Source organism: Mchenga conophoros, linkage group LG22 (assembly GCF_057382185.1).
Source record: "Mchenga conophoros isolate Kocher_MC1m ecotype Shallow Benthic linkage group LG22, M_conophoros_male_GT1.1, whole genome shotgun sequence".
Taxonomy (NCBI): Eukaryota; Metazoa; Chordata; class Actinopteri; order Cichliformes; family Cichlidae; genus Mchenga; species Mchenga conophoros.
The window spans coordinates 2614426-2629809 of record NC_140546.1 but is presented as its reverse complement, the minus strand read 5'-3'; the positions used below and the strand labels follow the sequence as shown (position 1 = coordinate 2629809).

Here is a 15384-nt window from a genome sequence, read left to right as displayed (position 1 = left end):
GAGTGCCCCATAAGGCCAAGTCCCCAACCCACCCCAGATCGAGCCAGGAGTGTACCACGTCAGTAACCTATGTCCCCCCTCAAAAACAATTCAATTCAGTTCAATTTGGTTTTATTCATAGAGAATCACATCACAACAACAGCTCAAGGCATTTTAAATTTTAGGATAAAGACTCTACAATAATACAAAGAAAACACAGAAAACCCCAACAATGAAATGACCCACTGTAAGCAAGCAATTTGTTGAGAGTGGGAAGGAAAAATCCAGTTTAACAGGAAGAAAACTCTGGCAGAACCAGGCTCAGGGAGGGGCGGAGCCATCTTCTGTGACTGGTTGGGGTGAGTGGAAGAAGACAGGATAAAGACATGCTGTGGAAGAGAGACAGAGATTAATAACCAGTACGATTCAATGCAGAGAGGTCTGTTAACACATAGTGAGCGAGAAAGGTGACTGAAGAAGAAACACCCAGTGCATCATGGGAATCCCCGGCAGCCTACGTCTATTGCAGCATAACTAAGGGAGGATTCAGGGTCACCTGGTCCAGCCCTAACTATATGCTTTAGCAAAAAGGAAAGTTTGAAGCCTAATCTTAAAAGTAGAGATGGTGTCTGTCTCTAATCTTTGTGAGAGAGCTTTGCAGATTACATTAAGGTCAACATTAAAAAGAGATACTGGACGGTAGCTGGTAGGAAACACAGCGTACTTGCCTGGTTTTAGCCAGAGACTAATGTTGAAAGAATACATATTTGGTGGTAGTCTGCCATTTCCTTATTTTCCTGCAACATTCCATATAATGTTGGTAACAGAATTATGCAGAAGTCTTTATAGAATTCTGCTTTAATCTAATTCTCTACCAGAAAATGTTTGTGGCTACTAGATTATCTTTCTCACCGTAGCAGTTTTCATTTAAGTGCTTCTTAGTATATGAACACAAACATAAACTTATTAAATCAGATCTATTTTGTTATCATTAAAATGATTCTGCACACCACCAAGCACCAGCTGCTAAACACAGTACAGCACCTTTTTAACGAGATTCTGGTGAGCTGGAACCACTCTGCGTGTCCTATTGTGATGGGCACCACTAGTATGCCTGTCAGTGGTTTTAATGGCAGATTAGTGTGCAGTGCAAAATCCCATTCACATTTGAGATGGAAGGATAAGCCATACTTGCATTTTGTCATTGGATCCCACACTGCTGAACTTCCTCAGTTGTTTCCCCATGAAGTATTCTCTACACAGAGACAAAAACATGGAAGAGTTGCCATACTTTGTAAATGTATATTTTATGCAGTGAAAAAAAAAATAGAAATTAGTTAAATAAGTTATTTCTATAATAAAGTGAAGAGCAAGAATGCAAACAGTACACGTTTAGAGTTTGACTTTGTTTCCTGGGAATTGGAGCTAGCAATTAAAGAAAGATCTTTCTTTATTCTATTTATAAAGCACTGTACATCCAACAATGTTGGCCAAAGTGCTACAAATATGAAACAAAGAGAAAACAGTTTAAATTACATATAGAATACCTTAAAATTAAAAATATATATAATTAATAACGAACAGATTAAGAGACATCAAAAAATCCTGCTGTGCTGAAAGCCGGGGTAAATAAATATGTTCTAAGACATGATTTTAAAGTGATAAGGAAGGCGCCCGTCTAACATGTAAATGCAACTCATTCCACAATTTTAGTGCTGACACCACAAACACACAATCCCCTCTGAACTTACGATTACAGGCACACTCAGGAGGAGCTGGTCTGCCGACCTGAGGGACCTGGACGGTATGTATGGATGAAGAAGCTCAGAGAGGTACGGAGCGGCAGCATTGGACAAAGATTTAAAAAAATAAAAAGCAGCTTAAAATGGATCCTAACATACACGGGCAGTCAATGAAGTGAACATAAAACTGGGGTCATATACTCGCATCTACGAGTGGCAGTTAAAAGACGTGCAGCAGCATTCTGGACTAGCTGCAGAAAAGCAGAAGATCGACTCACCCCATAATTACAGTAATCCAGCCGAACAGTTACAAAGGCATGGATTACTGTTTCAAATTGCTGTGGCGCAAGAACGTGCTTAATTTTGGCCAGCTGCCTCAGATGAAAGAAACTAGACCTTACAGCCGACCTAATCTGGCCTTCAAGCTTAAGTTCAGGATCCATTTTAAAACCTAGATTTACAATCTCTGGTTTACAAAATGATTTCAGGATTTGCAAATCAACACACAGAACACCAATGGAGGCAGGTCTAAGCATCATTACTTCAGTTTTAGAATCATTAAAGCAAAGAAAGTTTAGCACCAACCACGACTTGACATGCTCCAGACATGTTTGCAAGCGATTTACAGACGACCCATTTTTCTTTTTAAGAGGAACATAAATCTGACAGTCATCTGCATAACAGTGAAAAGAGAGCCCGTGTCTCCTAAAAATTGAGCCCAAGGGAAGTAAACAAAGCGAAAACAGGATAGAGCCCAGAATGGAACCCTGTGGTACTCCATGAGACAGCGGAGCACGGGAGGACTCAGTTTCCTAAGCGAACTGAAAAGGTTCGATCTGTTAAATAAGACGTTTTCAGAGCCACACCTGTTATACGGACACACACACAGATTAAAATTTCATCGTCTACAGTGTCAAATTCAGCAGTTAAATCGAGTAAAATAAGAATGACACTTTCACCAGAATCAAATTAAAATATATCATTACAAACTCTTAAAAGTGCTGATTCAGTGCTATGCATTGCTTTAAAACCAGATAGGAAAATCTCCTGAATATTTTGTGCATTCAAGCATGGTTATATATCAATTGGTTATATACTATTTTTTCCAAGAATTTAGATAAAAAGGGCAGCTTAGATATTGGTCTGAAGTTTTCAGCGTTTGTATCTAGCCCAGGTTTCTTTAGAATAAATTGTATCTTTGAAATTCTTTGGAACCACACCTGAGGTAAGGCTGCTATTTAAAATGGTTACAATAGTTGAACATATGGTAGAAAGAACGTTTTTCAGAAAACGGGGAGGGATAGCATCGTGAGGTGAGCCTACAGGCTTTAGATGATCCACCACCTCCTGTAGCTGAGCAACAATAACCGACTCAAACTGTTGAAAGACAAATTGGTCAGATGTGGGCAAAATAATCCGTACCCTAGCCAAAACTAAGTTGTTCATAAAGAAGTGAAGGCTCAAAACTGAGAGAAGAAGGAGGGCATAAAATAGTCTCAATTGAGTTAAACATTGTATGTGGTTTCTGATAATTTACCAAAATAATGTTAGCAAAGCCTTTCCTCTTTGTTTCTTTTACTGTGTACTGATATAAGGCCCAGCGCTCGCTTAAATTTTGTAAAGAGACCTGTAAGTTATCTTTTTTCCATCTCCACTCAGCCCTATGACATTCACGCCTCGCAGCACAGGTTTCATTGTTCAACCAGGGTCCAAACTTGGTCTTAGGATGCCTGATTTTTAGAGGGGCAACAATATCCAAGGCAGTCTGACAAGTGGTATGAAACCAAGAACTGAGTTCCTCTACGTTTTGGAGTGTCTCGGGAATGGAGAACTGATTATAGAAGGTGGAGAGAAATTTAACAAACGAGATGGCTGAGCAGGGACATGCCCCCTGAATTCATTTATAGATAACGAGATGTAAAACAGAACCAGCATATGATCAGAGAAAACAGGTCAGAGACTTAAAACAGGCAGTGAGTGCGCTAAAACCAGATCGAGAGCGTGGCCACACTGTTGTGTGGATGCAGACACACATCGAACTAAATTAAAAGAATCAGTAAGATTCAAAAAGTCTTTAACCATGGGCTTTTCTGGACAGCACACATGAATATTAAAATCCCCGACAATAAGAAAGGAGTCATATTTTATCGTGACTTCAGTTAGAAATGCAGCAAATTCCTTTATACAGCCCTTACTGTATTTTGGGGCCCTGTATATTATTGTGCACAGTACAGGGGGAGAATAGGCTATTTCAAATAGCAACAGTTAATAAGTGGAAAAATAAATTTCCAATGAAACCTGTTTACACCTGTAGCGATTTCTGAAGATGGTAGCTACTCCTCCACCTCGACCAGATCTGCGTGGGACTTTAAAATAGCAGCAGTCTGAAGGCTAAAGTTCTGCAAAGGCGCTGGAATCACCAGCAGTTGTCCACGTCTCAGTTAGGCAGAGAAAGTCCAAGTAGTGTAACAAAAAATATTCCTTAAGGATGAAAGTCTTACCAGGCCAAATTTGGCCGGAGTTGAACAGTCACCAGACATCAGCTCATTAAACATACGGCAGGTTTTGCAGATTCGCTCTGCACTGCCGTGGACAGGTATGATGGGAGGGGGTGTGGGAACATCTCAGAGCCAGCAAGAGGCACCAGATATGCATAGGATGGCTTATGAAGATGCCAGGGAAAAGGGGGGCGGCAGGCAACGCTAGGAGCACCGGAAGAAACAGCAGAACCAAACGCTCAACAGGCCTTCAGCTTCACCAATCTCCCACTCTGTTTGCCGCGACGGTGACCTCGCTTCCGGGGAGATGGCACAGGTACATGGAGCAGGTGAGTAGGAACCAACGACAGGAGTGGAGGCAGTATTTTGTGTGCATTTTCCAGTCTACACACCAGAGTATTGGGAGATAGCCGAAGTTTAAGTAAAACTTAGCAATCATAGACCAGCAGGGAGTCGACGTCACAGCAGAATAATACCATTAAAACAGATTTGGAGGAACAGACGGCAAGCATTGGCGTCATCTTGAACCCCCCCGAAAAAAAAGACAAATATGCATAAATGATCATTTAAGCATATTTAAGTATATCTGAAATTCTGTTCTAAGTTTTGTTCCTTTGATTAACCAGTTGCTGCTTGTGCTAACCTGCTTCCTTGGTAGTTAAAGATTCTGTATCTGGTTGAAAGCACAGATGCGGTAACACTCAACAAATAACGCATTTAAAAAGCAATATTCGGTCACATTTCAATTGAGAAGTGTAAACACACCCACCTGTTTTTCTCTACTATTTACGACAATTAGACTTCCTCCTCTTCTCTGGCAGTATGATTCATTCTCCTGCGAACTTCTCCTGTCATGTAATTCATAGTAACATTTGGATCCTGCCCTCAGCCATCCTACAGGACAGTTATATCCTGCAAGGGTTGTATATCATTTAGTTTCACGATGAAAATAAATTTTACTGCAGTCTTGTGTAACTTAGAAAGGTTCAATTAAAAATGTCTTCAGAGCCAAAGATACAAAAAAGACAGAATGAGAGAAAATCTTTCTCAGCTGTACTTTGTGTTGTCATCTTTGATCCTTCTTTATCAAAAAATTACAACTACAGTTAAAAATTGATTACTTTAGCTGATTATTAAAATAAAACTTTCAATCAGTCTCTGATCCTCTTTTGTTTTACTTTGTTTTGTCATTTTCTTGAAATTTACACAAGAAATAGAAGCTGTGTTTTTGTTATCTGTTGGGGACTGAACATTTTTTAAAATGCATTGGATACCAAAGAAACTACAGGTTAACAACAAGTAAATATAGTTAAATTACATAAATCGATTGTAAAAACTGCACTAATCATACACTTTAAACTCTCTTTCAGTCAAATTATATTTTAAAATATCATTGTTAAAAGTCACTGTTTTAAAAAAAAGACATTTCTAAACCTTTCTGAGTTGCACTTCGTGTCGTCATCATCTTCTTAGTCCATTTAACATAAACTGAAATGTAATGAAAACCAAAGTTAACACATATACAAATCAAGTAAATATTGCTGATTTACATAAATTGATGGTCAAAATCTTGCGTAAAGCAGAAACCGTAAAACCTTTCTGTCATGATCCTGGGTCCTTTTGACCCAGCGTTTTGTGTTTTCTCTTCGCGATTTTGGTTCTGTTCTTCCTCTGGTTAGTGTTTACTCTGTTCTGCCCGTGTGTTCCTGTATCTAGTCCGCGTTTCTTAGTTTGTGTCCTTTCATGTGTAAGTTCCTGTTTTATTGTGAAGGTCTGTGTCTTATGTGAGTGTTTTCAGTTTGCCTCCCTAGTCTCGTCATGTTAATTACTCCCAGCTGTGTCCCCACCTGTATGTAATCCCCCTGTGTTCTCTGAGTGTATTTAAGTTGTGTCTTCTGTCTTAGTTGTTGCTGGTTCGTCTGTGTTGTTTCCCCTCGGTCTCCCTGCGTCTCTCCGTGTATAGTTCTCCGGATCTCCCTGCATCTTCGGTTCTGGTTTGTGTTGTTAGTTTACCCAGTTTAGGTTTCAGTTTCATGTTCCTAGCGCCTTTGTTGTTTGCATTTTTGTTGTTAATAAACACTCACCTGCACCAGAGCTGCCGCCTTTTGGTCCTATATATATTCCACACGGCTTGCCCCCGCAAACCGTGACACTTTCAGTCTTCATCAAAGAAATTAAACATCCCTTTAAACAGTTGATTGTTAAGTGATTTTTTGAAACAAATAAATACATGAGTTTCCAAACCTTTCTTTGTTGTACTTTGTGTTGTCATCTTTTTTAGAGTTGCTAAAAAAAGAATAGAAACTCTAAAAGGGTTATTGGTTATTTGACATATATTAAAAATCATTTAATCATCATTTAATTTAAATCATTAAATATCAAATAAAACACAGGTAAACATCAAATAAATATTCTTAAATTGTGTAAATAATTATATTATTATAAAAATTTAAACTGTAGTTAAACATTTCAGTTTTAAAATTGATGGATAATGACACATGGAGGAGGTGGCTGGGGAGAGGGAGGTCTGGGCCTCTTTGCTTAGGCTGCTGCCCCGCGACCCGGCCTCAGATAAAGTGGATGAAGATGGATGGATGGATGGAAGTAACCAATGTCTCACAGTTAGAATAAATATACTAAAACTCATATTTTCTTCTACAGGAGCACAAAATCAAACACATGGATAATGACACAAAGTAACTTCAAAAACTTCATTAAAAAAAGTCTTGTCTTGAGATTTAACATTTACCAAATTGAAATTAAGTGCTCTCTCTCTGTCTCACACACACACACACACACACACACACACCACAAGTGTCACTGATTTATATAACTGTCCATTTTTGAATTTTGGTGTTGTAGCGGCAGTAAGTTTGTATTTCTTACAAGTGTGGCATTTGGCAAAGCATTGTGCCTTTATATTTGTACTATTGGTCTTTAAATCTTCCTCTATACCCCCTTTTTTACTGCCTTGACATACTATAGCACATATAATGTAATAGGCGAAATAACATGAATAGAAATTTATAAATAAACAGATAAAAGAAACACCTGAACAAGAAGAGTCTATAGAGAACGTGTTTAGCACAACAGTGCATTCAACTCATAATTCTAATTGCAAAAGCTGCCAGACAGGACTGGATTTAAAAAATTAAAAAAAAATAAAACTAGTTTTAAACATTTGATTCTTAAAACTGACTGTCTAAATGAATAAATAAATGTATTTCCAAACCTTTCTCTGTTGCACTTTTTGTTGTCGTCGTCATTACATTTGCTGGAAAAAGAATGGAAATTGTACTTTGGTTGTCTGCTGGTGATATAACATTTGTTAAAATTAAAACCAAAGAAAATGCAGATAAACGTCAAATAAATATCCCTAAATAAACATAAATTGATCATCCAAATGTCATGCAAAGCATAAACTGTAAAATCTATTTCACTCCTCATCAAAAATATAATTGTATTTAAACATTTAAATGTTAAAAATGTAGGCTCTTTTAAACACACACACACGTGCACCAAACCCCAAAGAGACAGGAAACACTAATAAACATACAGTGGCATGCAATACATAACCTCCAATACCTTTGTGATTACACTTCCCCAAACAGCTTATCTCTGTAGTTAAGTATTTGATTGTTAAAACTTTAGGTAAAAAAGAGCTTCCTAACCTTTCTTTGTTGTACTTTGTGTTGTCATCTTATTTGCATTTTCTGAAAAAGAGCATTGAAATTGTACTCTGCGGAGTGACTTAGTTAAACATTTAAATGTTAAAACTGATTATAACAAAAAAAAAATTACCTTTTTGAACTTTCTTTGTTGTACTTTGTGTTGTCATCTTAAATTCAAATTCAAATTCAAATTTTATTTGTCACGTACACAGTCATACACAGTACGATATGTAGTGAAATGCTTGGACAACTGCTCGTGACCTAAAGAAAACAAAAAAGGAAAGGCTATGAATAAGAAAGGAAATAAATATGAAAAATTAAAAAGGGTAAATTTAACTAGGAAGGAATAGAATATAAATTAAGGTTAAAAATGAAATAACTGTACAACACAAATTAGAATGAAGGGTAAATTTAACTGGGAAGAATAAGATAAAGATAAATATATAAATTAAAGTTGAAAATAAAATAACTGTACAACAAAATACACAATATAGAACTATATAAGAATGTATGAAGAAATCTAAATATAAATAAATATATACACAATAACAGCAGCTGTACAAGTATTAACCGGAAATGAAGAATATAGTGACCAGTGTTGTGCAAAACCAAAGTCCAGAAAGTCCAGTGTGTGTGTAAGAACTGTATGTGTGGGTCAGTACTGTGTGGTGGTGTGATTGAGAGACCGTATCGCCTGCGGGAAGAAGCTCCTCCTCAGTCTCTCTGTGTTGGTCTTCAGGGAGCGGAATCGCTTTCCTGACCTCAACAGAGAGAACAGTCTGTTGTTGGGATGGCTGAGGTCCTTCACGATCTTCCTGGCCTTGGTCCAGCACCGCCTGCTGTAGATTGAGTGCAGGTCAGGGAGCTCGGAGCGGATGGTGCGCTCAGCTGACCGCACAACCGCATTTGCATTATTTGCATTTTCTGAAAAAGAGCATTGAAATTGTACTCTGCGGAGTGACTTAGTTAAACATTTAAATGTTAAAACTGATTATAACAAAAAAAAATTACCTTTTAAAACTTTCTTTGTTGTACTTTGTGCTGTCATCTTGTTTACAGTTGCTGAAAAAAATAATGAAAATTGTACTTTGGTTGTCTGCAGGTGACTTAAAATTTACTAAAATGCACTAAACCAAAGAAAATGTTGATCAGTACCAAATTAATATCCTTGCATTGCATATAATGATTATCAAAATAGCCTGCAAAACATAAACACCTCTTTCATTTTTCATCATAAAATTACAATTACAGCTAAACATTTCATTCTTAAAAGGGATTGCTTAAGAAATTTAAATGAATGAGCTTCTAAACCTTTTTCAGTTGTACTTTGTGTTGTCATCTTGTTTACACTCTCTGGAAAATAAGTGGAAGTTGTTCTTGAGTTTTCTGTGGACGACTTAATGTTGTTCGCTACCCCCCCCCCCCCCCCCCCACACACACACACACACACCAAAAGAAACCCCAAAGAGACAGGAAACACTAATAAACATACAGTGGCATGCAATACATAACCTCCAATACCTTTGTGATTACACTTCACCAAACAGCTTATCTCTGTAGTTAAGTATTTGATTGTTAAAACTTTAGGTAAAAAAGAGCTTCCTAACCTTTCTCTGTTGTACTTGGTATTGTCATCTTATTTGCATTTTCTGAAAAAGAGCATTGAAATTGTACTCAGGTTTTCTGTCTGCGACTTAACATTATTCATTCATTATGTTTGTCTTAGTCCGTTACAGCAGGAGACGTTTGTCAAGAATTTCAGGTTGATGTTTAGCCTACTGTAAGAAAACTGGGGTTAGAGGCCTTGTCACCGGCTAAAGGCCGCGTGTGTGTTCTGGGCTTGGCTGCTCCACAGGCTCTTGGATGCGAGGGCAAGACCCGTGGGACAGGAGGACTAGGTTGGTAACCTTCAGACTGAAACCCTTAAAATAACTAAGTCGGGGTTAGAGTCCCCGTTACGGACTCAAGTCTGCATAAACGCAGGACTGGTTGCTTGGGCCAGTTAAATTCAGTCCTGGGTTGAACCGGAGTGTCTGCTGCAACTAGAGGGCCGTGAAGAGTGTGTGCAATTGCTGTTAGATTCGGCACCCCGACAGAGGTTCAGGAGTAAATTGAAGTAATAAAGGAATTGGAGTCTAAAGTGTGTTTGTGGTGTCGGAAAATCCCCGTTAGAGTCGGGGTCTCGAGAGAAGTTTGGGAGTAAGTGCAGAAACTAAGAGATTTGAGTTTAAGATTGTGTTTTTGTGGTGTGTGTGGAAAATGTGACGGGAGGCCAACTAATTGTTGTAAATTGTGAGTTTATTGGGGGGTATAATTTGATTGTGTTTTGGGAAAAAGAGAAACCGCGGTTAGACGCCGTGCTGCAGTTTAAGTAATTTGTGCCGTGATCTGAAGATTGTGGGTCCATTGTTCTGGTGTGGTTGAGGTCTAAAAGAGCGGACCGCACCCACTCTGTGTGCTGATTTAGGGCATTGTCCTGAATCGGCAGAGGAGGAAGTGCCTCAAAGCGAGCTGTGAAGGAGACTGCCTAAGGGGGCGGACTCATAGGCGAGATGAAGGAGGAGCAACAAGGACGGCGACATCTGGTGGTAAGTAGAGGGAATTCCAGGTCAGTTAAAAAATAATTGCTGAACGAGGGGAGATTATTAGAGGAGTGAGAAGTTCAACAGAGGAAGAAATTCAATGCAAGACAATTGAGAAGCAAAAAGAGAAACTAGGTGATGCATTGAGGACACCCAACAGGTAAGGATGGTAAAATACGGGAAATGTGGAAGGAAATAATCGGTGTGTGTGACCAAGTTGGAGTGAAGAGTGACACGCAATGCTCCCTGCATCTGCATTAGAAATGCCCCTAGTGGTTGCAGCAGGGGGTGAAAGAAGATACCATATGGGGTAGGGGATTTCCGAGCCATAGCTGGCCGGTGCATTACAGTTACTGCACTGGAAGAAATACTGGCAGCTTTCACTACCAGACCAGACTCCACACCCTTTTTTTCGAATGCAGGAGCAGATTGGGAATTCCATGCGTCAAAAATATCCGACCCCAGGTATCGTTTAGAAAGACTATGCTAGAGGGGGTACCAGAAAAGGCAAGAGAAAAAATCTTAGATTACCCTGACTTAGAAGGGGCAGATGCAAATCGCTGGGAGAGACACCTGGTGCATTATTTGGGGAAGCATTAATAAGAGAAAGATAAGAAGAAAGTGGACCTAAAGGAGCTTCAGGAACAATTTCTTAAGCTCAACTGGGGAGAAGCGAGACAGAAGGTAAGTGAGAGAAAGAAAGAGAACAAATCAACTGGCTCGCCTAAGGTAATGGTAGTTCAAGGCTGCCCACCGGTGCCCCGGGCTATGGAAGGGGTGCGCCTGGAGCGGGTCATGGGCCTAGAGGTGTCTGTTTGATGTGTTATCAGCCTGGGCACTGGTCGAGAGACTGTCCACAGCAGCCACAAATACAGCAGCATATGGGCCCGCCTCAGGGAGGAAGGGGTGGTCCATTCCATCAGGCTCCAAACCCACACATGATCCCTGGACGAAGACCCCAAATGCCGATCTGGGAGGTTGACTGGTACAGCTCGGACTGGCAGCAGTGACACACTCCACAGGGAGGCCGGGGAGAAGGGGGAAAGGCAGGTAATTCCTTTAAAGACTGAAATTGGAAAGCAAGCAGTGGCTCATCCATATGTCATTTCAGCGCAAGTGCCTGTGAACCTGATGGGGCGAGACCTGCTCATCAAACTGAGAGCTGTGATCATGTGTGGGCCTGATGGTTTAACAGTGACTTTGAGAGATGGCACACCGCTTCCTTGTGTGGCCACAGGCACGAGAGGACAGTGGCTGCTGTCTGAGGACATTGACCGCACAGCAGAAATCTACTGAGCCCATCTGACAACCTCTGATGGCATCTTGGCACACTTCCAGCTCTGGCGGCCCTGGATTATGGCCCTGGACAATATATGCTCCACCCATCGACCCATACCATGTGACGCTCTTTTATGACCGCGAAATTACTGAGTGGTATGAATACCTGTTCCATGAATTCCTGGAGGGGAAGGTATGGAAGGTCTCTACCAGGGATATTTATGTTGGACCGCAGGGGGTAGCAGCCCTGGTCCACTTGGCGGAAGAACAAGAAAGCTGGTTCCAAATGGGTCACGAGTCTGTGCCTCATGTGTCTCTAGTGGTTCATTCTGGACACCAAGCAAAGGACTTCAGTCCCATGATACGCGTAGCGTCACGAGCAACTGATTGGCAACCTACACAGATTCCTGATGTCTCCTTCTCCCCAAGTACTAAAACCTATAGAATTTCAACATCTCACACAGATGATACTATGTTGGAACATCATCCCATTCCAGGACACATGGCAGGGAACTGACAGATCATCCAGAGGTCGTTAAAGGCCTCTCACAGTTTCCTGACACATTGTGGTCACAGGGGCCTACTGATGTTGGCTTAACCACCTGCTCCCCTGTGACCTTTGAACTCAAATCTGACATTCCAATATGGCATCCGCAGTACCGACATTCACCACAGGTGGAGGAAGGCATTGCAGAGACTATTGCAGTCGGGTCCAACATCTTTAATGGCAGTGCAAAATAGAAATGCTTTGGACATGTTGCTGGGAGAAAAAGGGAGTGCTGTACTTTTATTCCTAATAACACAGCACCCGATGGCTCTGTGATCAGAGTTCTGGAAGGCCTGAAGACGCTGTCCACCACAATGCATGACCATTCAGGAGTTGACAACCCACTGGAAGCATGGATGACCTCTGTCTTTGGGCAAGGGAAAGGTTTTATTATGTCAATTATGATTTCTTTGTCTGTTTTCCCTGCTATATTAGCAACGTATGGGTGCTGTTGTGTGCCTTGTATCAGAGCTTTGTTCGTAAGACTCATCGACCGTGCTGATGAGTCTTACTCAGACACGGAGACCAGCCCCTAACACAAGGATTCCATATAGTGGAGTGGAGGAAGTCGTAAAATTCGGCAGGAATGGCGTAAGAAGAGATCAAAGGAAATTTCGGACAATATAAGACCTTAATGAGGGGAACCCTTGATCAGATAGCGACGTGGCATGACTCTTAACTGAAGCTCTGACAGAGAGCAGTGATGCATGCCAGGATTTTAAGACTTGAGGTAATGGCTTGATGGCTCGTGAAAGCTTATGTGAGTTTGTCTTTGAGTAGAAATTGAGAGGGGGTGCCTAGCTGGTTAATTTACTTTGGGTAAGGTAGTGATAACTAATGTGCCGATTTCTGAAATGAACAGAGGGTGGGGAGTTTCTGAAGGGCTGGTTAAACTGAGAGACTGATCAGAGGAGAACTGCACTTTGCAGAATGAGGGATGGAAAACATTCAATTCAATTTTATTTATATAGTGCCAAATCACAACAAAAGTTGCCTCAAGGCGCTTTATACATTAAAACTGGCATCCCATGACTAGCAGAGATAAACAGCAATGGAGGACCAGCAGAGCATGGAACTAGCAAATGATTTCCAGTTATTAAATGGTGTTAGGAGGCAGTTGCACAGAACTGAGCTTGCTAGCTGGCGCTGATGGGTGGGTGGAGCTACAAGGTATGCAGTAACTTTTGCTGTTGGAGCTGCAATTTTTGCTTTTGCAAGTAAGAAGACTTTGGATTGACATTTAGATTTGTGTGGTTAAGAACCCTTGAAAGTTAGAATGCTGGTGAATGGAAGCAGTTGTAGCTGGTCCAGTCTGAATCCTTAATGGAAGGATATTCAGGAGACTTTACAGAAGCATGGGTACGTTGTGGCTTCTGGGTCCGGCGCTGGTGTCCGTTGGCTTTTCCGCTAACTCTCCCGGTCTGTGGCCTTGTTTCAAAGCAACTGCTATGAGCTTTGCTGGTGGGTGATCTTGCTGAATTGCATGGATGTGGTTACTTCATAACTGGATTTAGCAGAGAGACGACTGGTTGGATAAACATAGCAGACCAGATTGTCGGCCAGTGAGAAAGCTGCTAGTAAGTTCATATGGTATTCAGTTTCTTGTGTAGCTCGTTGTCTGATGTGCTGACAGAAAAGAAGTGGTGGTGTGCGATACTGCATATTTTGGTGTCAAACCGATACCGATACTTTTAAATAAAAAAGGTTGACACTCAATGAATTGCTAATATTTAATTTTATTATTAAATAGTGTTATTAAAGAGTTAAAACCCAGGACATAATTAGGACAAAGTTGTTGTTGGTGGTGATGTGTACAGCTGGCAGCGGGAGGGCTGCAGCCGTTGAATGTAATGTTACAGCAACCGTGTGATTTTTGTAAGAGTAAATGATGCTGCGAAGCATGAAAATGCCATTGGGTCTGCCATGATGGTTTCGTTTAGTATTTCTTTCTAAAAATAAAAGTGCACCAAAACCAGTAAAACAATTAAAATGAGTACTGTTGAGAAACTATAATACAAAAATTACAATTAAAATTCTCAACAACAAAAACAACAGGTGAAAATATAATTATCATGTAAACAACTGAACAACCCCCATCTCTGGCGCTGTCCCAGGAGCGGCGAGTCCGGCGACTTGGCTGTTTTGTCTTTGCCGAAAGCACAGCATTGGAAACAAGAGCAGAACTTAAAGTAAAGAATCGATCTCACTAGGCCAGTATCGATCTGATACCAACACTGACTTAGTATCGATACAATCAATATTTGGATTGATTGTCCCACCACTAATGAGAAGGTGATTGCAAGAAAATGGAAGGATGGGTAAAATTATGTTACTCTTGTAAAATAAGCTGTGTTAAAGACTTTCTCCAAAGGTGTTCACACGAGAACGGACGAGAGCAAACTGTGTTTGCACGAAAACGAGAAGGAACAGCTCTAGAATTGGGGGATCATAGATAAGAACCAGAAGGAGCGTGTTTGGAGGTGTGGTCTCACTCCTGAAATTCAGATACTTTATCTCTAAATAAGGTTTCAAAGGAGACTTCATAATCATATTAACATAAAAAATTTCAAAAGCATCTTAAGCTAATTAAGCTATTTTAGGTGTTGAATGTGAAAGTCAGCATTCATTGCTGCACCACAAAATTTCCAGTGCTTACCATTTTCCTGTAACCCAGGACTGATGGAGTAGTCTTCATGTTCTTGAATCTCCACTTGGCTTTTCTCTTCACCATCCACTCGGTCTCCTTTGCTATATCTCACATGTGTTGCAACTTGAGTACCTGTGGACATTTTGGGAGAACTAAAAGCCTCAACCATCTGCTTCCGCCTCTGTCACGCAGCTGTTTCAAGAGATGAGCATGAAGGAAGTAGCAGCTAACCACAAACACAAACACACCCGCAAAACATATGCACTACTATTATGTATTTATAGACGCTCACTTACTCTCTGTCAGTTAAATATTGTAAGGATTATAGAATGTAATAAATTATTTATTTCTTATTTGAAAAGGCCTTGCCATTTTTCCTGACTTTAAGGCTTTGTGTACCACAGTCTCACAGATGTGATGCTATGGTCTGTGATGTGCTG

General features: G+C 40.4%; 1 protein-coding gene across 1 annotated transcript; it reads right to left on the bottom strand.

Annotated features, from left to right (window-relative positions):
* Positions 1 to 150: 150 nt before the first annotated feature.
* On the bottom strand, positions 151 to 15086 carry LOC146548512 (uncharacterized). Its single transcript, XM_085263358.1, has 13 exons — positions 14954 to 15086; positions 9498 to 9539; positions 9202 to 9243; positions 8902 to 8952; positions 8591 to 8814; positions 8021 to 8057; positions 7891 to 7932; positions 7452 to 7493; positions 6464 to 6505; positions 5654 to 5707; positions 4989 to 5131; positions 1171 to 1234; positions 151 to 368 (listed from the first exon to the last, which is right to left on the bottom strand). Exons 1-12 carry the CDS (start codon positions 15084 to 15086, stop codon positions 1181 to 1183), a joined length of 906 nt encoding a protein of 301 aa, XP_085119484.1. The 3' UTR covers positions 151 to 368; positions 1171 to 1180.
* Positions 15087 to 15384: the final 298 nt, after the last annotated feature.

Excerpts from the sequence above, each read along its gene's own strand:
- LOC146548512 (XM_085263358.1), bottom strand. The coding sequence starts at position 15,086 with ATGTCCACAGGTACTCAAGTTGCAACACATGTGAGATATAGCAAAGGA. Across the intron at positions 6,506-7,451 it reads AAAAAGTGCAACAGAGAAAG|CAACTCTAAAAAAGATGACA; the intron begins GTTTGGAAATAC and ends TTCTTTTTTTAG. Across the intron at positions 1,235-4,988 it reads TAAATAGTAGAGAAAAACAG|AGAATACTTCATGGGGAAAC; the intron begins GTGGGTGTGTTT and ends GTCTCTGTGTAG.